At 34.7% G+C, this 24,736-nt stretch overlaps 1 protein-coding gene across 1 annotated transcript; it reads right to left on the minus strand.

Moving 5' to 3' along the window:
* Positions 1-24,109, minus strand: LOC132101768 (Wilms tumor protein 1-interacting protein homolog). Its single transcript, XM_059506960.1, has 8 exons — positions 22,515-24,109; positions 12,758-12,859; positions 4,234-4,301; positions 1,779-1,841; positions 1,480-1,610; positions 1,341-1,392; positions 1,171-1,239; positions 1-153 (listed from the first exon to the last, which is right to left on the minus strand). Exons 1-8 carry the CDS (start codon positions 23,746-23,748, stop codon positions 1-3), a joined length of 1,872 nt encoding a protein of 623 aa, XP_059362943.1. The 5' UTR covers positions 23,749-24,109.
* Between the last annotated feature and the right edge of the window lie 627 nt (positions 24,110-24,736).

Here is a 24,736-nt window from a genome sequence, read left to right on the forward strand (position 1 = left end):
TCACAGTTCAGTGACGTGGAGCGGGTAACTCGGGGCCAGGTGAGTTGGTACAGGGGTTTTTAAGCGGTGCAGGTGGCATCGGTGGCACAGCAGGTGCCCATCCAGCGGGTAACAGCGATGCCCCTCTTCATCATTCAACTGCAGACCGCAATCCTGCAAAACATGTGTATTTTTATCAACAAAGCTTGCTTTTCAGGCAGACGTCTGGAAACATCCATAGCCAGAGGAAGAAATCCAGAACTGCAGTTCGGTCAGTAAATAAATGAACATGAGGCTGATTCAATGTCTCAAATCTGTCACATGCTCATTTTTTTGTAAATAGTAAATTGGAAGGCATATCTTCTTGTAAAAAATTTTTTTATATATAAATATTTCACGTAGAACTAATTAATTAATTATTAATATGTAACATGATTTTTTATAAAAATAAAGAAATTATTAATTTTTATTGATAAAATACAATCCAGTATCGTATGTAAAGTCTAAGATGTCTCTGTGTGTCTAAACCCTAAATATGAATATATTTGATCTGTTGTTTTTATTTATTTATTTTTTATTGTTAAATGTAATTTTCATATGTCATACTCTCAAATCTCTGACTGTCATTGTTAAGTGTTATATTAGCTCAGATTTGTTCCTGTCAATCATTTAAAGCAAGTTTGGATTGTTTTATAGTTTTATTGGATTGTTTTAAAAGCAAAACAATTGAAAAATAAATAAATAAAACACATTCCAAAAAATAAAATGTTCACTTCTAAAATAAATCCCTATTTATAACCATATAAAGAAATTGAGGACTTGTAAGGTATTTAAAAAAAATACTTGCATATATTAAAAATATTACTAATATTACAATTCAAATACTGCAGCCCCAAATCACTTTCATTAGCTAAAATAAATTGATCTTTCCTCTTTAATAAGAAGTTTAGCAGAATGATCCGCTCTGGAATGTCATCATTCAGTGATTCATAATATTAATGCACATGCATACCTGTGCCATGGCCTAATAGACACAAAAAACATCTTACATAATGCCTGGAGCGCAAACATGACCCCTTGTTAAGTGCCATGTACCAGACGCGAGTGAATCACAGTGAAGAGTTAAAACCGGTGAGTGACTTCACAATGAGATTGAACCTGAAACCTTTAGTCAGTATTTCACTGAATTACCTCACAGTGATAGCATTCCACATGGTAATCTTTATCCATAGACACTACCCGTATGGTCTCCTCTGAACCCTACACACACACACACACACACACACACACACAGCTAATTAACCTCTGTCGGGACAGTCCTGAAACATCACATCAATACTACATCAGTCTAATGCATTTACCTGCACTGGAAAGATCGGCTGGTTACACGAGGCACATTTAGGAGCAAACACCCTATAGAAAAACATTCAACATAGCACTAAACATGTTATGCATGAAAAATATGTAATGAAATATGATAAATGCATGGTTGTCACTCACGTGTGGTAGTCTTTCACACAGTAGATGTTGTTCTCCACATCCACTGTGAAAGGAACACCGTCCAGACCCTCTTTACAAACCACACAGCGGAAACAGCCTGGATGATACGACTTACCCAGAGCCTGCAGGATCTACAACACACACACACACACACACACACTAATGAGGCACAATCTAATAATAGACTCGTATTACAGAGATGATGCAGCTTTGATAAGCCATTTTTGGTTGCTTATTTACTTAAAATGGTCAAACTAATAGGGGAATAGTTATAGTGCAATACATTAAATCTCTCGTACCATCTCCATGATGAGGTGACCACACACGAAGCATTTTTCTGCCGTCTGCTGGAACCCGGAGTACTACAGAAGAGAAAAAAACAATGCAACTCAGATGCAAGATCATATTTAACTTTGCTTGATTATTTTTGTTGTTTGTTTGTTTCTCCTGCTCAGCAAAAATGCATTTATTTTATGAAAAATACAGAAAAACAAAAAACAGTAATGTTGTGAAAGATTTAAAATACTTTTACTTTTGTGTAAACTGTGATACATTTTATTTTTCAGGATTCTATAATGAATAGAAATTTAAAAAGAACATTATTTTTTTAAACAGAAATATTTAACAAAAATGCAAGCACTATATACAAAAAAATTATATACTACATATTTTTATAAAAACTTTAAAAACATAAAAATACTCAAATATCTAAAAATATACAATATATTTTAAACAACAAATTAAAATTATTTTATATATAAGTATTGATCAATTAAGTAATATTATAGTATATAAAATAATAATATGACAATTCCTGTCTACAGAAAATGATGTAATTCCAAACACTTGCAACAGTAATGAAGCAGCATCACTATTGAATGAGTCTCTAGGGGGCGCTCACGCTCTCTCTGTGCATCTGATTAAACACTTCAGACATCAGCCGAAGCAGGATTCCTGAGAGGATCCTCAACTTGATGGAGTAAGAGTCAGGAAGGTTCTCATGGTTCAGTGTGAGGTGTTGGAGACTTTCTTGAGACTTAGTACACCTTACAACATTCAGAGGTTGTTAATGGTGGACAGGTTGCAGGCGTCTTAAGTACAGAAACGTCCCTGAGGGGAGCCATCTGTCCCAGCAAAAAAAGGGGTTTTGACCTGGTCACAAGGGTGACACGGGTTTGGAGCACATCCATTAGAGAAAGGATGTTCTCAAACATGCACTCAGTGGAAACGAGTGTTCCTCAGTCGCTCACGTCAACACAAGAAGGGGCTGACCACTTAACAGACGAAAAAATTATAATAATACTGTAATAAATACTAATAATAAAGTAATACATATAAACGATATAATAATTAATGGTACTAAATAAAAATATAAATATATAATATTTAAATATTAATAATTTGGGAAAAAAAGTACAAAAAATATGAAATGGGTTAAATTAAAAAGTATGTAATCAATTTAAATAGAAATATATACACTAACACTACAAAATAATGAAATAAACAATGCAAAAAAATTATAAAAATATTTGGAAAAGTAAAATATCTACAAATAATAGTAAATAACAGTAAATAATAAATATGTAAATAATAATGTAATAAATAAAAAATAATAAAATAATAATTAATAGTAAATAAAAATATATTAAAATGACATACTATGTATTTAAATATTACTTATTTGGGAAAAGTAAAAAAAATATGAAATGGGTTCAATTAAAAGAGTATACAATTAATTTAAATACAAATACATACATTAACACTACAAAATAAAAAATTAAAAAAAATATTTTGAAAAGTAAAATATCTACAAATAATAGTAAATAACAGTAAATATATATTTTTTTAATAATACTGTAATAAATACTACAAATAAAATACATATAAATTATATAATAATTAATGGTAAATAAAAATATATTAAATTGACATAATATGTATTTACATATTACTGATTTGGAAAAAAGTACAAAAAATATGAAATGGGTTAAATTAAAAAATGTATATAATTAATTTTAATACAAATACATACACTAACACTACAAAATAACGAAATGATACAAAAAGTAAAATATTTAATAAAATAATAAAATGTTAAATAATATTATATATAAAATTCATATATTAATCAAACTTATAAATAAAAAAATGAACTCTTAAAATGCCAAAAGATGACCTGTTAATAGCCCTGGCTAATATTTGATTATAAGTAAGTACATAAGTAAGTATTTACGTACAAATGTAATGCGAAAAGGACCAGTTATTTATCCTGGCCTATTATTAAATAATAATGTCTAGTGGCAATAATATGACAATAACATTTGATAGAAGCAGATTTCAGACAGGAAGTGTGGATCTTCCCATTGCTCCACTGTATGTGTGTGTGTGTGTGTGTGTGTGTGTGGCTTTAGAATAAGATCACACTGGAGTGAATTGAAGAGGTGGGCGGAGCTACAGCATCTCCTCCTCCAAGAGACTTCCATCAATCCATCACTAATGAGCACTAATCAATACAACCCCAGTCTCCACCTTCCTCTTAGGAAACGTTCAATTAAATGAAGCATCACAGCTCTCTGTAACTCTAACCTACAGCAGGACTTCAAACGTCAGATTTGTTTATTACAAGATTTATTTATTACAAATTATACAGGGCATTTTTACAGCATTTTTAGTCAAATAAATGCAACCCTGGCGAGCAGAAGATCAGAAAACTCAATTACTGTAAATCTGTTTAATTATAACTGTGATACTCACCAGGAAGTCTTCCTCACAGTAAACCTTTCCACTGACATTATAGAAAGCCTTTCCTCGTAGCCTCCGTCCTGAGGGAGAGAAAAAAATAGAATTACTTGTATTATTGAGAAAATCATCTTTAAAGTTGTCCAGATGAATTCTTAGCAATGCATTTTACTAATCAAAAATTAAGTTTTGATATATTTACAGTAGAAAATTCACAAAATATCTTCATGGAACATGTTCTTTACTTAATATCCTAATGATTTTTGGCATAAAAGAAAAATCTATAATTTTGACCCATTCAATGTTTTCTTGGCTATTGCTAATGTATTGCTGGAAGGTACCTCCTAATGTAATAATAATAATTACAATAAATACTAATAAACTAAAGACTACACTAAACACTCAAATAAATTGAATACTAAATATTAATACAAATAAAAATATTATTAAGGAATAATGACATTTTTTGTCCTTGTTTTAATTTAACAGCAAATTTCTGTAGTGCGGCAATTTTGTTTTCATTTTCATTTGATTTAAATATAAATTTAAGTTTTATGCATTCATAAGAAAAACTAAAACATATAGACATAACAGAATACATAACAGGAAAAATAAACACTTAATAGGGCCATATAATTTATAAATATATATTTATAAATTCAACTAATTACAGTAGATATACTTTTTGACTTTAAAAAAATAAAATTTAAATGCAATTTTTTTTAAATGGAATCCAAAAAAAAGGTAAACACAAAATTTGATGAACATAAAACAGAATTTGAGGGGAAAAAAAATAATATTAATATACTAATATATATACTAATATAAAAAATTATTTAACTTGTAATAAATTGTTTAAGTTTCATGATTTCGATTTATTACTCATGCTTTTTGATTAATAAAGTAAAACAGATTTCAGACATATTAACACAGGACAAATATAAATATTTAGTCACTATATTAAATGATCTCTGTATGTTCTTGCAAGATATTTAAGAAAAAACACATCAAAAACAACATTTTACAGTGACACATTGAGCATTGCTGTTCAAAAGTTAGGGATCAGTAAGATTTCTTTACAAAACATTTAACTCTTATTTGTCAAGAGCATATTAAACTCATCAACAGTGACAGTAAACACATTTATAATGTTACATAAGATTTATTAAAAATATATATATATATTTTTTTTCCAAAATTATGTAACTTTTAATAAATTGTTTAAGTTGCATGATTTCTATTATTTACTCATTCTTTTTTATTACTAAAATTTAGCCATTAAAACTGAGTCCAGACATATTAAAACAGGTAAAAAAAATGTGGAATCCAGAAAATTTCTAAATAAACAAGATTTCTTAGGGCTGTATCTGGTTGTTTATCATGTGACTCAGATGGTGTGTTTCTGTCTAAATGAGGTTATCTCGGCTTATCTTTATGCTGCTAGTCTGACTGCACGAAACTAGGACCCCTGTATCGCATTCAAACACACACAAAAACCACCAAACGCTCATCTATCTCTCTCACACACAGAGTTCATAAATCAGTCTAACCCTTTTCCCCATTCCTTAATTTACAGCGCTCGAGGCCGACATCTCGTTTCTTTTCACAATCTCAAAATTTATGCACTTGCCACATTCAAACAGCCAGCGGCCCGACAGAGAAACGAACCCTCGACTTAATTCAGAGTGATAAAGCACGGTTCACACGCAGATGCGAGGAAAGGCTTTCAATTATTGATGCAGAAGCCCTGTGTTCACCTTCTGGGCAATAAAACAGGTGAAAAAATCCCCTAGAGGAGGAACATGAGAACGTTTTTTTCATTAAATCCCTTGCAACATTTTACTGTTAGCGTTATCTGAATGCACCAAGGGTCTGAGAGTAATGCAATGTCAATTCTCTGTATGCATGTGGAAGAATTGACAAATAAGCAGAGTTTGACTTTGACGTGGAGTTTTGCACCATCGAAAACCACTTTGACGTGTAATAAAAAGGTGCAAATAATCAGGATTTGATTTTAAAACAACTGAGATGGCAATTAAAGAGGAGGATGTTTGTAGACGTGTGTACACACAACAAACGACGCTGAGATCACGGAGATTTCTGGAGCTGACAAATGTCTGGGGAGGGCCAGATTCCCAACACAAAAACAGAGAGAGACAGAGAGAGGTCTGAGTAAATGGGGACATTCTTTGAGCCTGAGGTCACCGGCTGGTCCCAATGCCCCCCCCCCCCCCCCCCCCACACCAAACAGAGAGAGAGAGGAGAAGAAAAGAGAGAAAGAGGGGGAGGGATGGCGAGATTCCTCCAGCCTTTGTCAAAGACTGTGGCCCCAGTCAACTACATCTACACTGAAAACACTGGTTATATGCAGCAAACTTTAAGTTAATGTGTGGCAAATGTGTAGCTCTTCACTGGTGTGATGAGCTTGCAGCAAATCTTTGGCACAGTTAGTGCTATTAAACTTATCACTGAACTGAAATGGTTAATTATGTTAATACACTGCAACAAAACAAATTCAGTATTTTTGTGCACACACACACATCTAAACGTTCTTAAATCAAGAGCCATTTACAGTAACATTGCATTACATTTGGTTTTCTCAAAAATGTGTCAAAGTTACGTTTTTAAATGAGAAAAAAAATTAAAGTAAAAATTGTCTTTGAATTAAGGTTAAGATACATTTCCTTGTTTTAAGCAAAATGTAACAACATTTTTATTAATTGTTCGTAAAATAACACTTAATATCTCAAGTCATTTTGCTAATCAAGTAACTGTCTTAGATATCTGTGCTTTAAAACGCAATAAAAATACTGAGTAATCTTTTTTTGCACTGTAGTAAATTTAAAAACATTAACAAAAAAAAGCTTTCAATAGGCCATTTTAACTGTGATGTTCCTATAGTTTTTAACATTAAAAACCTATTATTTTTATATATATATATACATATATTTTTATTTTCTTTTTAAAAAATGTAAAATAAAACATTAAAAAAAAAAATGAATGTGTTTTCTATTTTCATTAATAAAATGTATAATGATTTATGTTAATTTTGTTTGCTTTGAATTACAGAAAACTGGTCAAAATGAATAGAGCATCTGGCACAAACGTTTTCAATGTTAAGTCAATGTAAAGACGCGTTTACGCATGTCTGGAGGTGTCGCTGCACGAATGAGGCATTTAGCGCGGCACGGTAGATGCGAATTGGTGCACGAATGACACGAATTGAGCGCCTGGCGCGAATGGTGCTTTTTGTGCATTTATGCGTTTGACGCGAATTCGCGTCTGATGCCCGAGTTGAAAAATTTGAACTTTGGCGTCAGTTCGCTCTAGACGTGCGAATGCACTCAAAATGTTCAAGTGGCAAACTAGACACAGTAGACGTGAGTTTGACACTCTATTTGCGTTTGGCGTGAACGCAGCATAATACAATGTTTGAGGGAGTGACAGCTGATCTTTCTCTCTTTTGACCAATGTAATCAATCTCTTGATATTTTTCCTCTTTTGGAAAGACAGAAACCAATCATGGATTTTCCATTTTGCTATATACGGCAAATGGAAATGCAAAAATGACATTTGTTGCATTTTCCATGGAAGTTTACCAAACTATGATGTCTTCTGCTTCTGAGAAGCCCGGGAATGTGAAAAGGCTCGATTGACCACTATTATTTTTTGTCATTTTTCACTCACATGCATCTCTTCTGAAAAAGAAAAAGAACAGCTCCAAACACAAAACGACTATGATCATCTAGTAGAAAAGGCAGAAATCTCATTTTGTTAAAGCGATCAGAGGCTGATATGATTTTTTCATTGAAATATGGCTGACTGTTAGTACACACACAGCCATTAGAACAGAGCACACAGCTGCTGGGGAATGCTGGGTAATCTGTCTTGAGCATAATCAAAGATCCAGAGATGGCAAACACACGAGAGAAACAGAGCGCAGCACTTTAAACAGATTAAACAGAAAATACAGCATGCTCAGCACAATAAAAAATAAACAAATGCATATGATTTAAAACAAAACGATAAAGAAAGATTAAATGATAGTAGATCAACAGAATTATAAACCAATCCATGGACTGCCCGACAGAATGAATGATATATAGATAAAATGACAGACAGAACAAACAAACAAACAAACGATAAACGTAAACAGAAGCAAGCGAATGATAGGTATACAGAATGAACAACAGATGGAAGAAAAGACCGAACGATAGGTGGACAAAACAAACAATTAATTGATGAAGCAAATAACAGGTAGACAAAAAAACGAAAGAAAAATGAGTAGAATGAGCGAGCGAATGATAAATAGATTGAACAAACGACAGGGAAACAGAAGAAATGAATTAAAGATAGACAAAAGAAACAAAGGAGTGATAGGTAAACAGAATAAACAAACAATAGTTAGAATGAACAAATAAAATGATTGACAGAATGAACGAATAAAACGATAGGTAGACAGAACAAACAAACAAACAAACAATAGACAGAATGAACAAATGATAGTTAGAAAAAGAACAAACAAATGACAAGTAAACAGAATAAACACAATAGTCAGACAAAACGAATGAACAAATGATAGGCAGAATGAACAAATGATAGAAAGAACGAACGAACGAAAAAACAAACGATAATTAGACAAACGAACGACAAGTAAACAGAATAAACAAACAAACAAACGATAGACAGAATCAACAAACAAACAACAAGTAAACAGAATAAACTGGAATGATAGCTTGAATGAACAAAAAAATGATAGACAGAATTGACAAATAAAATGAAAGTTAGACAGAACGAACAAACAAATGATAGTTAGACGAAACAAAAAGATGGAACAAATGAACAAATCTTAGGTAGATAGAATGAACAAACAAAGAAAAGGTAGACAGGACAAACGTCAGGTAGCCGAGCCCATCTTTTTTTCCCCTTCTCCCAAAACAGCTTATAGTACTGTTTACTACTTTATTTTGTTGGGTCCACGACATACTGACTATAAGCAACTTTACAAGTATATGTCAACTTATTCTACTAACCATAAATGTAACCTAACAGTCTGCTTTGAGAGTTAGTAGACATGTAGTTGCAAAGCTACTTATAGTTAGTAGAATGTCTAAAGTGGACTATCAAAATAAAATAAAGTGTAACCAGACACTGTATCGCTGCTGTTCCATAAGCGCCACCTGCTGTCAGAGGACAAATCTGCATCTCATTCAGCCCATTTTTGTTTTGTGCAGATGTTTTATGTAGCATAATTTCTATTCTGTTTATGCTTCAGATTTTAATATTATGCAATCTTATTTTAAATCAGAAACTGTTCATGTATACAACATCTCTTTTTGTTTCATGACTAAAATAAAGTGGTTGTAGTTCTAAGATATTTGTGATGACAGAATGCTGTCAGATTTCCTTCCATTGAATGGCTTAGTAACTACCACTTTGATGCTTCAAAAACTTCATAAAGAGTTAAAAAAAAACTAATCCATATTAATCGGGCGGTTTAGTCCAAAAAGACTTAATTAACTTAGTTCGACCATAACAAGCGATCGATTCTCTTCAGAAAATTTTAACTAAACCTCTCGATTAATATGGATTCATTTTCCGATCTCTTTATGAAGCTTTTGAAGTGGTAGTTACAAAGGCAGTCAATGGAAGGAAACCTGACAGCATTCTGTCATCAAACAGATATTTATTTGTTTTCCGAAGATGAACGAAAGTCTTTCGGGTGTGGAATGACATGAGGGTGAGTTATTAATGACAGAATTTTAATTTTGGGGTGAACTAACCCTTTAATTTCTAGACCTGCAGACAGATAAAAAAAACAGATGGATAGAATGAATTAATGACTGAATAAACAATAGACCTAGACCTAATTATGGACCTAATTATCTAATCTAAAAACTAATAATTTTTTTGTGCATTGAGAACAAAGCCTTTGTCTTTATTGCTCCTTTCCTGAAGCTGAGAAAACACACACACACACACACTCCTGTCCAAAGCAAGAGAACAAGCAGGTCTTTATCATCTGCAGGTGGCTTCGCCACCAGTGCATCATGGGATGCTGGAGGTGATGAGTCACTCAGAGGGTGTATGTACATGTTCGGGAATTCACATCCAGACTGTAGTCAGTGTGTGTGTGTGTGTGTTACTGTAAAGAGGGGAATTTTAGTCTGTGGTTCAGAGCATGTGCAGGCCTGCTGGTCACACACATGCTCTTCTACCCCTTCTCTCTCTCTTTCTCTATATATACACACACTGTTTCATCTTTTCTTCTCTTTCTCCCCCATTGTTAATGTATATTTTATGTGCTTCACAGGTAACACAAACAGCTGCACTGAGTCTGACTGCAAGGCCAATGAAAATAGCGACAAATAAAATGTAGAGTAAATCTTGTTGTTTTTTAGTTTTTATCATTTACATACTGTTGATATTTATAAATTAAGTATTTAGTTTAGAAGTATTTTTATGGATAAAAAAACGCAATTTTCATTCTCATGGTTCTGGCTTTTTTCCCCCTCACAATTGTGAAATATAAATGCAGATAAATAATTAAATATAAATAAATCCCTTTTTTAATCAAGTTTTCATAGTTTTTACACTGACAGACTTAATATTTACAAATATATTTGGCTTGCTTTCAGTATGCTAAATAAATAGATGTTATAAATGTTATAAATTCATTAGCACATGGTTGTGTAATGTGCAAACTATTTTTTGGGTTGAACTCAATCTAAAAATAACTAGGTCATGATATATACCATTATTATGACATAGGAATGACAGATTTCTCAAAAAGAATAAGGTTAAGAATACATCCCTCACTGAACTGTTTTTTTTTAAAGCCTCATTCTCAAACCTTTAAAGCAACAGATGGTTTATGTTCCATCTACTTCACTCTTAAAACATTACAGCAGCTCATGATTGCACTGAAGTACTTAAGATCAACCACAGCAGCTTATTCATCACAGATAATCCAAACATCAACAAACACACTCGAACGTCACGATAAAGAGCTCCTGTGAACTTCAAAAACCCATTATGCCCTTAAAAGAGGCTTCCAGTTCCTCCCAGACCACATCCGGTTTACTGGCCCGCTTTCTTTCGCCAAACAATACGTTTACAGCAAACGGCTAGCATTACGTGTAAATTATCTGCAGTGGCTGTAAAGCGTGAGGAAACAGTATCTGTGCGGAGGGGAAGAGAGAATGAAAGAGAGAAAGCTGAACAGCAGTTGTGTTCTACAGTACTGCCGTGATTTCTCTCTGTCTAGCTTACAGAGAAAACAGGAGAACCGAGGACGCGTCAGGCACACACACACACACACACAGTGCTCCCATGGACAGAAACACTGATCAGGACAAACATGACACCCTCAAACACATTCATAAAAACGCTTTTCTACAGGAGTGAGTTTATACATGTGGCACATGATCTTTGCCATTCAACAAACCACAACAAAACTTCCATTTTAGATACACAATTCTCATTTAATGCACAAATCTCTCATTTTAGATGCATAATTCTCATTAATTAAATGCACATTTCTCTAATTTTAGTTGGACAAGTCTAAATAAATGTATAGTTCTCCAATTGTACATGCAAAATTCTCATTAAATGCACAAATCTCTCATTTTAGATGAAATTTATAAAAAAAAATTGAATGCATAATTCTCTCATTTTAAATGCATAATTCTTATTAAATGCACTTTTTTTAGATGCACAAGTCTAAATAAATGCACAATTATCTCATTTTAGATGCAATTTATTTATTTTTTTAAATGCACAATTCTCTAATTTTAGTTGCATAAGTCTAAATAAATGCATAATTCTCATTGAATGCACAATTCTTCCATTTTAGATACATAACTCTCATTTTTGATGCATAGTTCACATTAGATGCATCATTTTCATTACATGCAACGTTCTTATTTTAGTTGCATAAGTTTAAATAAATGCACAATTCTCTCATTTTAGATGCACAAGAATAAATAAATGCATAAATCTCCCATTTTAGATGCATAATTCTCATTACATGCAAAATCCTCACATTTTAGATACTTAACTCTCATTTTAGATGCATAGTACACATTAGATGCATAATTCTCATCCTCAAATTTTAAATGCATAATTCTTAATAAATGCACAATTCTCAAATTTTATTTGTCTTATTTGTTTTATTTGCAAGTCTAAATAAATGCATAGATCTCCAATCTTAGTTGCACAATTCTCATTAAATGCACAATTCTCCCATTTTACATGCATAATTCTAATTAAATGAATAATGCTACTTAGAAATATGTTGATTAAAAAAATATTTGTACACTCAGTGCTGGACCAAAAGGCCAAATGGACCTCTGCTGACAGCATGCTTAAGACATAAAATACACAACAGTCCATTGGTGTCAGCAGAGGTCCATCTAGTCTTTTGCTCCAGCAGCGACTGTACAAATCATGAACATATTTCTTCACATTTAAGTAGAATTATGCCTCTACAATGCACATTTATGCATTTTGTGTGTGTGTGTGTGTGTGTGTCACTCACCGCAGGAGCAGCAGGTGAAGCAGTTTGTATGATACAGGTTCCCCATCGCCTGACACGCTTGACTCGCTCCATACACACCTTTACCACACTTCACACAGATACCTGGAAGAGACAGACACACAGACAGCTGTCAGGATCACAGACAGATGTGTTCTGTGAGGAGGAATCATAGACTTTAAAAAAGATGGACTTCCTCTCGCTATAGAAAAGTGAAGCCAAAACATTCTCAGTACAGCCGTTAAATGTAATGTAAATATAAGGGCATTGGAACTACGCATGTGCATTGGCTAGTCTAGCCTGAAAAATAAGCTTTTTAAATGATATTTGAGATTTCATATATCATAGATTTCAGGATTCCCCCATTCATTAAGACATGACTTGGTCTTGTTTGAGCTACCCCGAAGTGTTGTAAATATGGCTTTCCTTGAAAGGGACTTTGGTTATATACATCTGCTAGCGTTGACATTGGGTCTGTGGCATATAAAAGTGTCCCTTGTAAATAAACTATTAAATAAAAAGGGTTTACAACATATATTCAAGTTCTTAGAAATGTACTCTTTGTATTCATATAGGTTTTTTATAAAAATCTTTATACAATTTTAAAGAAAAAATTATGTTTAACCAAGCAAAAAATATTTAAATATTTTTCTTATGTCTTGAGTATGTGAAAGTACATATATTAATAAAAAATGGTAATGGTAATGTTTTTTTTTTTTATAATTTCCAAAATAAAAACCCTACTCTGAGAGTCACTTCATAAGCATTTTACCATTTGATTTGAGTAAAACTAGCATCATATCATATACATACACAGGAATATAAAGGTATTCACGGCAACCCGTCAAAATAAAAGTTTGGTTTAACTTGAAGATACTGTGCCAGAAATATATTACTATTAGTACTGCGACTAAAATTATTAAACTTTAATTTAATTTAAGAATAATCAAATCACAAATAAAAAATCTAATGGAATTAATGTTTTATTCTTTCATTTGATAACCGGAAACATTTAAATCCATAATACAGAATTTCTTCACAAAACTATTTTAAGAATAAATTAGAATAAATTAAGTTGTTGTATAGATTCAATTAATTAGACTTGCTTAAACAGAATTTGGTAAGAATAAAACATTGAGAGAAAAATCATAGTGCCCTATCATAGTGATTAGTTGATTTGAAGTTCAGAAGTTCATCAGTCAGTCTTGTTATATATCAAGTGCTCGGCATCATGGGAGAGTGAGTCAGCAGCACTAATGCCTCACGCACATGTCGTCCTCCGCAGGGGTCACATTCCTCACCGCGGCCACGGTCAACACCTAGAGATGGTCAGACAGGACACAACATCACCCCAGAGACGGCCATGAACGACGGCGAACATGACACATCGCACATCAATCTCTTCAGCACTCAGTGATTTCAGAAAAACTCGTTTAAAAGCCCAATTAACATAAAACCAGTTTGTGCATGTGATAACAGGCTCTAGAACAGAAACACTCATCAGATAAGCTCTCGGTGACTTCATGGTTAGCTCATCAAGATAATTATAGAGTCGTCGAGAGGGAATTTCATATACCAGAATCCAGCACTTATGATCTAATCGTGTTTGTAAAAGTCCCGTCAGGGGCTGGATTTATCTACATCGGTGTGGTGTATAAAACTCCACAACTGCACACCAAATCAGCCACTAGACACCCCAGAGAACCAGAGACATAGTAGGGCTAATCAAATATGGCAAAAATCATCACGATTCTTTTAGTTGATACTGAGATCATTATTATTTAATTACTAGTGAACTTTGGAAACATTAGGCATTTATTGAACTTTTAGGCCTAAAGCTTGTTTAAAAAAAAAAAAAATAATGAAATTAATTTCCCTGAACTTTCCTGAAAAACTGAAAATAAATAAAATAATTTATGAAAAAATAAAAGTAAAAATTCATAAAAAAATTTAAATACTAAATAAAAATAATATAATAATATTTTAAATATAAACTACATATAAAAATAAAATAATAATCATATAATAATAAAATATAATTTATAATTGCATATAATAATACAAAACAAAAATAAAAGTATAAATATAAATAATTCAGACATAAGATCATAAATAGTATACACTATATAAACAAAAATAATAAGAAATAATACACAAAGTAATATAACATATAAATAATAAATAAACTCCATCAAAATAGGTTAACATTAATATTGTTGTTGTTGTTGTGCTCCGCTGTAAAGGAAAGGCTGTGCTGAATTTAGAACACAGAACAAAACATGTTATGTTTTTTTCATAAAGTCATTGAAAATAAAATATGATTAATCACCCAGCCCTTGTACTGAGTTAATATTAACAGCACTAGTCTTTCAACAGTGTCATTGTTTTCCGTTCAGTTGTTCTGTAGGTTAGTCTATCAGCTGTAACCACGTCTTATCATTGTCCATCTTGTTTTTTATTAGCAGCATTTATTATCAGTTTTTCAATAGCTGGATAAACAATTAGACTACCTGACAAAACCTCCAGCAAGAGTGCATGAGATGCAAAATAACTAAACTTACATATAAAGGACTGCGTTCTATAGAACATTCCTTTTTGTTGTGAAATGGCGAAATCTCAATCGTGAAGCAACCGTTAATGCCACACTTACTTACTCACCTTGGCAGCTGAAAAACAAGTTTCCAGGTGAGTGTTAGGAAGAACTAATCCAGCGGTGACTAATTAACACGTTCATCTGACTGTAACACAGTCTGTTAATCCTCATTATAGAGCGGCTCAAGTTTCTGTCTCAAACATCTTCCTCGGCCAACCAAATCAGGGTTACTTTAGTGCAACTCAGATACTTTTATAAGTAATATTAATATTTTAAATTAGATTTAATTTCAATTTAGGTGTTGAAAAAATACATTTTTGACAAAGCCTGGAAAAAATGCACTACACGTAGAGATTATGGGCCAATGTGCATCTCATGTCCCTAAAAAAAACCATTACATACATAAATAACCAACATTATTATAATAAAATAACCATCTGTACCAAAAAGCTAATGTAACAAATCCTGAATTGAATTGAATTAATCTTTATTTCGAACAATTCATAAAAAAATAAAAAATAAAAATGACAGCAATTCATAAGAAATATCCATATAAATAAACAAACATGTATAACATAATAATATAATATTCAACCTGTTCGAAAAGGGATAGTTAGAAGCCCTAGGCTTATCAAAAACTACCCCCAGTAACTACCCTAACCAATTCACAATCTAACAAGAAAAATTAACATAACATTTTAAATAATACAACAACAAAAAAAATACTAAATTAAGTAAAGCGTTATCTTAATATTAAGATGAAGAAAAAAGCATATACAAAAACCATTATCAAGTATCCTTTCCCACCATAATGAATTATCATTCACCCTCTCCATTTCTATACTTATCAAGCATAAAACTTTTGTACCTTTTTCTAAATTGCAACATATTAACACTTTGTTTGATTGAACTGCTCAGACCATTCCACAGAAGCACCCCACAAATCGAAACACACATACTTTTGAGTTTTGTCCGAGTCCTATGTTGACTCAAATTTAAATTTAAATCCCCTCTCAAGTTATAACCCCCAACCCTATCTGTAAATAAATCCTCACACATTACAAACAATACAAAAACACATGTTATAGACTCTTCCAATCCCAATAAATAACTAAAGAACCATAAAAAATGTAATATGCATACAGGTCCGGTTTATTTTGAGCCAGTGCTTAACCGTCAATATATCATGTATTACTTTAAACTCATTTGACAACATATTCCAAATTCCATATTCCGTTTTTCAATTTTTTTAATCCATTAATTTTAAAGCCTAAGTCTCAACAATGTTTTTTTCTTACTGATCACATTTCATACACTGAAAAAAAAACGTTGTAATGCAATGCTATGGGTAAGTTATGTATTTTTCATTGGCTCAAGTAAAAAAATATAGATGTGAATCATTACCTTAAATATTTTAAATGTTTTGATTGGATGAATGTTTTTTTTTTTCAGTGGACCTGTTTATATTTTTAAATGAATTTGACTGGTAAACACCCTTACAAAAATTAACCATGGTTTTATTATAGTGAAAAAGTATGAACCATGTTTTGTTTTTGTTTTTTTTACATACCGTGGTTATCAAAACCATGGTTAATTTTCATGAGAGCAGTATTCAAATAGATGAATGAATGCACCTGATTTGCCTTAAACAAATGTAACAATGTTAAACATTTACACTACACTCTTAAAAATAAAGATGATGAACCTTTTTGTGTAAATGGTTCCATAAAGAACCTTTAACATCTGAAGAACCTTTCTGTTTCTCAAAAGGTTCTTTTTGGCAAAAGAAGGAAGGTTCATCAGATTATAAAAAGGTAAGAAAGAGACGGTTCTATAAAGAACCTTTGAGTGAAAGGTCAATTGTATTGCAGTATTCAAACAATAAATACCATTTTGGCATTCAAAGGTAAGTTAATTAAAGAAAGAGTACAACTTTACAATCCACATTCTCCTTCTCTTCGCTCAATCAGTGTTTCAGCCGCGCAAAGATGTTAATATAACAAACAATTCATGTAACATCACATTTATCTCAGAAAACATATTCAGTGACCATAAACTTGTTAGTCAGCCAGAAAAATAAACTGCAGAAAGGAGCATTTAGCTAAATATACGCACCGTAAAACACATCCATTATTATTTTTACTGTTCTTTACTACAGATGCTCACTTTAACAGGCATTTACTGAGCACATTGAAAAATATAGATAACTGGAAGAATGGATACGCTGCTTCCACTGTGATAAAGGTCTATTGTGAACAGCAGCGAGAGATTCACATGTAATGTTGTCAAGACGCATCCTCCAGACGAACTCCCCTGACCTGATACACACTGGTACCACTTCCTCTGTACACACCGTGAACCACAAATCCTGATAACGGCTCACTCAGTCTGCTCCAGAAAGAAGCTTTATTTCACACAAGGCTAAAGATTGGTGTTTGGACGAGGGATGGTTGGGCGGGTGATTTTTCTGATTTATTAATTCATTTAAGTGTAATGTTTTGCTGCAGTTTTTTGTGTGCACAAGACGCTGCAAATAACGCCAGACGTGAGTGCATCAGTCAAAACACGTCGTCTATCAAGTACATTAACATAAAAAAAGTGGAAAAGCAGTTCGGTGGAATGAAAAAAAAACCTGTAATGCATACTACTGTTAGTTTGATATTTTATGTTAACGTGATGCTGACAGGCAGAAAGATGCATTTACTGTTAAATATATTTAGTAATTTATTTTATACAAGTTGTCGTTGTTTATTACTTTTTCCTCTTTGATGTTTGTTTTTCAAACCTGCTACGTATTTCATATTCTGTGTACTGTACCTGATTCCTTTTATCTTAGATTTGATGATTGTTTTTTTATGTTATGTAAAAACTGTAAAATAAAAAAAAAAAACTTATGTAAATGCTGGTGTTAGTCATTTTGAAATTTTTAATCGCCTCAACTTTTGACCTCTAAAACTGAATCTCTACGTTTTGGCTAAGAAATCTTCAGCATTTTTCTTAATTCACATTATTTCTGATTATATAAGATGTGTGAGTTTGTACAATCTTTATAAGTTAATATCTTACGCATCTTTTCTGCATTTGTTTTATATTTATATAATGTTAACCACTTCACGGTCAACGTTCTTTAACCAGATGCACATTTTTAATCAAGAAAATGTTACTTACATCACATATTTTTAAGTTAGGCCTAAGCATAAAAAAGAAACCAAATTACAGATTTAACTCACCAAATCAAAATGATGCATAGCTAGACTTCTGACCAAAAAATAAAAAACATCTCTGAACGGAAACACCGGCGAGCAAAGTCTCATTCTGTGTTTATTTTAAACCAGATCCTGAATCCCGAGTGTCTGTGTGGATACACGAAAGGTCAGAGGTCAGCTGATTCAGCATTAAAGCAGGCAAATAACACAGCCTGAAAACATCCAGCTCTTCACAGAGCTGAAAGAAAGAAAGGTGTTAAATTCTGCCCTAACTCTGAGAAACCCAAATGTAAGCAAAGCTACTTTTGGAACGTTTCTGTGTTCTGTGCGTGTTTGTGTGCACATGTGCGGACTGAGATGATAGTTATTCGAAGCAGGTGATCAGTGTTGACCCCCAGCAGCTGCGTCTGGCTGCAGAGACAAACGCTGCGTGCCAAGAGTCTGGTGCTGAAGCGCCACCCCACCGACAGCCTAATCGCTCACGAGATTCCACCCAAATTCAAACAGTCGTGTATTATTTGTGATTACATTTAAATGCAAAGCCAAAAAACGCAATCTTTTAAAATAAAACAATTAAGACCCAAAATTCAGAAGCCAATCAAGCTTATTCTGTAGGGCTGAAAAATTAAAGTGAGCACTTTGAAGGGTGCATGTTAATGAAGTGCACATTCAGTTTAACATACAGAAGATTATTCATGTTTTTTTAAAGATGTCTTTTGTGCTCATCAAGGCTGCATTTATTTGATCAAAAATACAGAAAAAAAAACAGAATATATGTTAAAATGTAATTCTTCAGCTTCATTACTCCAGTGTCACATGATCCTTAAGAAATCATTCAATTGGTCTTTACTATTACTTTTAATCAATTTAACACATCCTTGCTGAATAAATGTATTAACTCCTTTAAAAAAAACGGACTTTTAAAACGGTAGTGTATATTGTTACAAAAGACTTTGCAGAAGATGAACAGCAGTGTATATCAATGCAACTTTGTTTTTAATATATACCACCTCTAAAAACCTAACTTGTTTGTCACACTCAAGTCACCCAAAATTAATGTTTTGCTTTAATTTACCACATATATTTGGCTTTTGGCTGTGAAACACAGAATGCAATGCATGCCAGTGTTGTTTTACATAAGAAAAGCATGCAATGGGCATTTGAGCTCAAAAAAGTACTATAAAACTAGTCCAAATGCGCATTATAATTATAACTGATTTCTTCTTTAGTGGCTCTCAAATATCACAAAGCATGTTCAATATGGTGCATTAATTAATTCTCACATGCCACAAGAACGCAACTGAGATTAGGAGTTTAAATCAGGAGTTAAACATAGAGCAAAGTCATATTTCTGACCCTTTTTATGTGAATACAGGCGACTTTTATAGGACTTTCTTTTAATAGCTCGACAGCAGATTGTGATACAGGTTTGGAATGACATGGCGGTGAGAAAACGGTGACAGATTTTTCATTTTTAGTTGAACGAACCCTTTAAAAGCACAGAAAGACACACAGAATACCCTGCGAGAAGGTTTGCTCTTGTGCAGACTAAAGAGGGTTCGGCATCCAGTAAAAAAACATCACCTGCTCCTCAGAGGCAAAAACACACTCATACCTCCATCTCTAGACTTTCTGCAACTAAACCAGTGCAAATGTGTTTACAGGCCGCAGCAGAAACAAATCCCAGTTGCACGAAGACACAAAAGATGAGACAAAAGGGACAGACCTAAAGCTTGTGTTACTTGAAAAGATGAATACTGTGCTGTTTACTAAGCAAGCGTCACAGTTACTATTGCTCATACCTAGGCTTAATGATCTGAACAAACCCCTAACAGCAGCATTTGTGTTCCAGACACGGATGATTCCTCAAAAAAACATGTAGGTAAAAATCTGCTAACTCAAGTCAAATGGGAATTTTAAAAGGATAGTTCACTCAAAAATGAAGAATTTCAAAGCTGAATGATTTTCTTTACTGTACTCAACACAAAAGAAGACATTCTGAAGAATGTTGAAAAAAAAAACATTGACGGTAGCCATTGACTTCCATAGTATACTCATACTATGAAAGTCAATGGCTACCGGCAACTGTTTGGTCCATTCTTCAAACCATTTATTTTGTGTTGAACAGCCAAAATAAACTCATTCAGCTTTGGAATGACATGAGGGTTAGTAAATAATGATTTTAAGGTTTAAAGAGATTTTAAGACATTTTATCTTCTCCGCTGTTGTATTTCTCCTCCACTAAACCAACACTAGTCCAGCCAAATCACAAATTCGGACTTCCCTAAGAAAAAAAACACAGGCTCGCATGCCTCTAAAGAACATTTCTGTTGACGTCCAAGCCTTGGAAAGACACTGGCAGGAAGTGGCGTTCAAACCGGGAGACAAAGTATGTACTCTCTGAAGACTTGCCTTTTTCCGTCCAGGTCCAGGCCAAAAACAAGCCTCTAAGAGCCCTGTTTGTCTGTCTGCTCACCGACTACAATGTCCTTTTTGGGCTGTGCCAGTTTGGATGCCAGCAGCCTTAATTGTGATTGGTCTACCGCTGGTGCCCCGTAGTGACCAGAACCAATCAGCTGGTTACAAAGCAAAACGAGCCAGTTACCACAAGCCAAAGTTTGTGGTCATTGGCACCAAGCTGCATACTTAAACCCTGTGAGTTAGGTGCAAAACTTGTGTTTTATCAAAACAACACACTCAACAAACAAACAAACACAAACAGACTCATTTCAACAAAATCCACCTATATTTAGGAATAAATTATGGGTAGGATTAGGTTTTTAAGGGTAATGAATGGGTTAAATCTATATTTATTGGACAGTAATATTGATCCAGGATCAACAAAAGATGTTGATCAGATATTGAACAGGTCTTACTTGGCAAAATCACACTCTATATGTACTCACCAAATTCTCTGAAGACTACATGATCTGAGCTGTTCTTCATATTCATTTTATAGCTCTATATACTCTTTTTGGATTTCAGCTATTAACTTGTGTGTCCGTTGTTAAGTCATTCTCCTATGGAACTTAATTTGGTAGAAATACCCATAAAAGTGAGTCATCAACTCAGAGCCATTAAGCCTCCTTTTTAAGAATTAAAACTGCATGATGTGAAGAATGAAATGACATTGACTTTAGTCTACAGGACGTTGAAGCATGCCTTGTGAGATGATCCAGATTTTGGGAATTTGACGTCTGTTGCATGATGCCTTCGGGTGAAAAAGTCTGGATGAATGATGATTTAACCAGCTCAAAGATAAATAATGATAATGTGATTAAAGCAGTGCTCAAAGTATAAACCCTCTTGTCTGGAAAAGACACTGAATCATTGACAAAACATGATTTACACCTGTTTTTCCACACCCTAATGATACTTTAATAAGTTCGGCACAAAGGCTGCTCTGTGCTGCTGGCTCCAGTAAATGGGGTTTGAGAAGTGCTGTCAAGTAATTAATCGTTATTAATCACATCTAAAATAAAAAATTGTGTTTACATAATATATGTGTGTGCTGTATGCATATATATAGACACATGCATGAATACATTTAATTAAAAAAATTTTTATATAAAATTTTTGTATAATATAAATTATATGAATATGAATATATACATGCAAATATTTTCTAAATATATACTGTATGTGTGTGTGTGTGTGTGTGTGTATATATATATATATATATATATATATATATATATATATATACATATATATATATATAGTACACACATATATTAGGCCTAAAAAATTTTTGGATGAGATTAATTGCGATTAATCGTTTGACAGGACTAGGTTTGAGCGTGTCCACCAAACAATTCTGGAAATGTTTATTCAAAACCAAGTTCTACGTCTACGCAAAAGGCACAAAGGAAAACTAAAAGGGTATGTTTTTATCTGTCCAGAACTGTAATATGCACTAAACTAATTAGAAGTAAATTAAGATCCTGCATGATCTACTCACCAAAATATTCCTTTTTCATGTGCATCTCGAGCTCCTTCTCCAGCTCCAGGGTGAGGGCCTCCAGGCGCCGCTCCGCCGGACTCGGGCCGCTGTCCCGGGCTGGAGTGACCTGGTAAGGCAGCTTTAAGCGCTGTCCACCGGTGCACATCTTCCCGTAGCTAAACGCGATGTTGACGTCTGAATTCTGCTGCTGAGGCTCGGGAAACGCTTGGAGGTGGACGCGGTTGTTGTGGAGGCCGTTTGGCTCCGTGAAGTCCTGCAGCAGCATCGCGTCCTCCGGCAGACCGGGTCCCAGCATGGAGTGCTGCAGCTCGGGATACGCGCTCATAGAGCTCCGCGAACTCCTGGAGCTGTGGCTGGAGATGCTCGAGCGGGGACTGACCACGCAGTTTGCGGGTCGCGCTTCCTGACAGCAGATGCTGGACCGGGGGCTGGTCACGGGGATGCCGTGCACCGCGCCGCTCTCCGGCTCGTGGTTCCCCGCGGGCGAGTAGCTGGATCGCGGGCTCGTGGTGCTCGATCTGGGGCTGATGTGTCGCTGGTCGTAGCCCATGCTGATGCCGCTGGTTCGGTTGCTGCTCGGTTTGCTCCCGTAGTCGTAGCTGTTGAGGCTGGTTCTGGGGCTGGAGTGTTTGCTGGTGTCGCTGGCCGTGCTGGCGTAACTCGACCGAGGGCTGATCACGCCGCTCCTCTCGCAGTACTTCTCCTGTCCCGGTGACACCAGGCTGGACCGCGGGCTGCTGATGCTCGACCTCGGGCTGGTGTGTTTGCTCTGGTCTTGCGATGAGTGAGACGAAGCCAGACTGGAGCGTGGGCTCGAGGCCATGCATAAGCTGTTGCTCCTCACCTGCTTCCCGAGAACGAGCGCGTCGTAGGCGCATCCAGCGCTGTACCGGTGCGCCTGCACCTCCGCGTGCGTGTATCTCCGGAGACGCTCCGACGCGCCGCTGTAACACGGCAAGGCAATTTCAGATTTGGTGCAGTACGCGTCGGGATCGGGATAAACCGCGTCCCTTTGCTGAGAACAGAAATCCAGAGGCACTGAGGGTCTGTTTCCGTTGACGGAGCGCACGGGTGCCGCGCAGTAGACTTTGTTCCCGGGGGAGCTGCCATTCATTCGTTTAGTTATGGCTATTTCGGGGTTCGGTTCCCCGTACATCCCGTCTTGATAAACGTCAAATATGGAGAGGTTTTCCATCAGTTTGCTCGCCGGATCCTCGTCATATCCATCCATGTCGGGGGAGCGCGCGGAGCACTAACGTTAGTCAACTACAACACAAACAGCATTTTACGCGGAAAAACGCCGCCTCGGGCGAGCCATCGTTGCCTGTTCGCGATTATACTTAGTCCTTCGCCGTCATTCCGTCACGATGCACGCTCTCCGCATGTCGATTTGTGGCGATACGGTCTTCGTGACAAAGTTTCCACTCAAGAGAACGTTTGTCAATTTCAGGTTTTTTTTTTTTTTTTTTTTTTTAAAGTTGAAAGGTCTTTACAGTCAATGGCGCGCTTCGCGGAGGAATTTTTCTCGTTTTGATTTTCCGTGATTGTTCCTGCGAACTCGTTTCCAGCTATTTCAGCTCTCCTAAAATTCTCCGCATATGATTTAGCATCAACATGACAGATGCTGAACGCGTAGACGGACAGAAATGCGTGTATCCAACGATTCATCCGGGACTCGTTTGTGTGAGAGGAATGCGCGGAGGGAGACGGGCTGCGCTGCGGCGCTCTGGAATGTGGTTAATGCCGGAGCAAAACAATGATAGAGAGAGAGCAACTCAGCAAGGGGGAGCAGAATCATGAAAAAAAGTCCTTTGGAGAGTCTATGTGTGTCCACTTTCATCCTGCGGGACAGATGAAAGATTTAACCACATAGACCAGCCCACAGAAAATAATTAAAAAGTACACTGAACATCTCTAAAAAAAAAAACTTTAAAGCACTCCTTTATGCAACTGAATTGTTTGTATTCTTGGGAGACTAAAATGAGTACTAAAGAAATACTCTTGTTCAAGTCTATACTGATTGTAAAATCTACCTGTCTTGTGTTTCCCAGGTAACTTGTTCTCTAAATAAGTATATATGTATATATATATATATATATATATATATGGATCATATGTTGAGGTACACCTGAGGAATGGATGAACTTGAGAAATGTTTTGATATTTTGTCTATGCAATATAATTCATAACCTGCATTTCAATACATTCATACCATGTAT

The sequence above is a fragment of the Carassius carassius genome, chromosome 23 (assembly GCF_963082965.1).
Source record: "Carassius carassius chromosome 23, fCarCar2.1, whole genome shotgun sequence".
NCBI lineage: Eukaryota > Metazoa > Chordata > Actinopteri > Cypriniformes > Cyprinidae > Carassius > Carassius carassius.

What these genes read in the sequence shown, in the direction of transcription:
- LOC132101768 (XM_059506960.1), bottom strand. Translation starts at nt 23,748, where the DNA reads ATGGATGGATATGACGAGGATCCGGCGAGCAAACTGATGGAAAACCTC. An exon ending in ACTGTGAGGAAGACTTCCTG is followed by an intron (nt 1,842 to 4,233) that starts GTGAGTATCACA and finishes TCTCTTCTGTAG; the next exon opens with TACTCCGGGTTCCAGCAGAC. An exon ending in AGCCGATCTTTCCAGTGCAG is followed by an intron (nt 1,240 to 1,340) that starts GTAAATGCATTA and finishes GTGTGTGTGTAG; the next exon opens with GGTTCAGAGGAGACCATACG.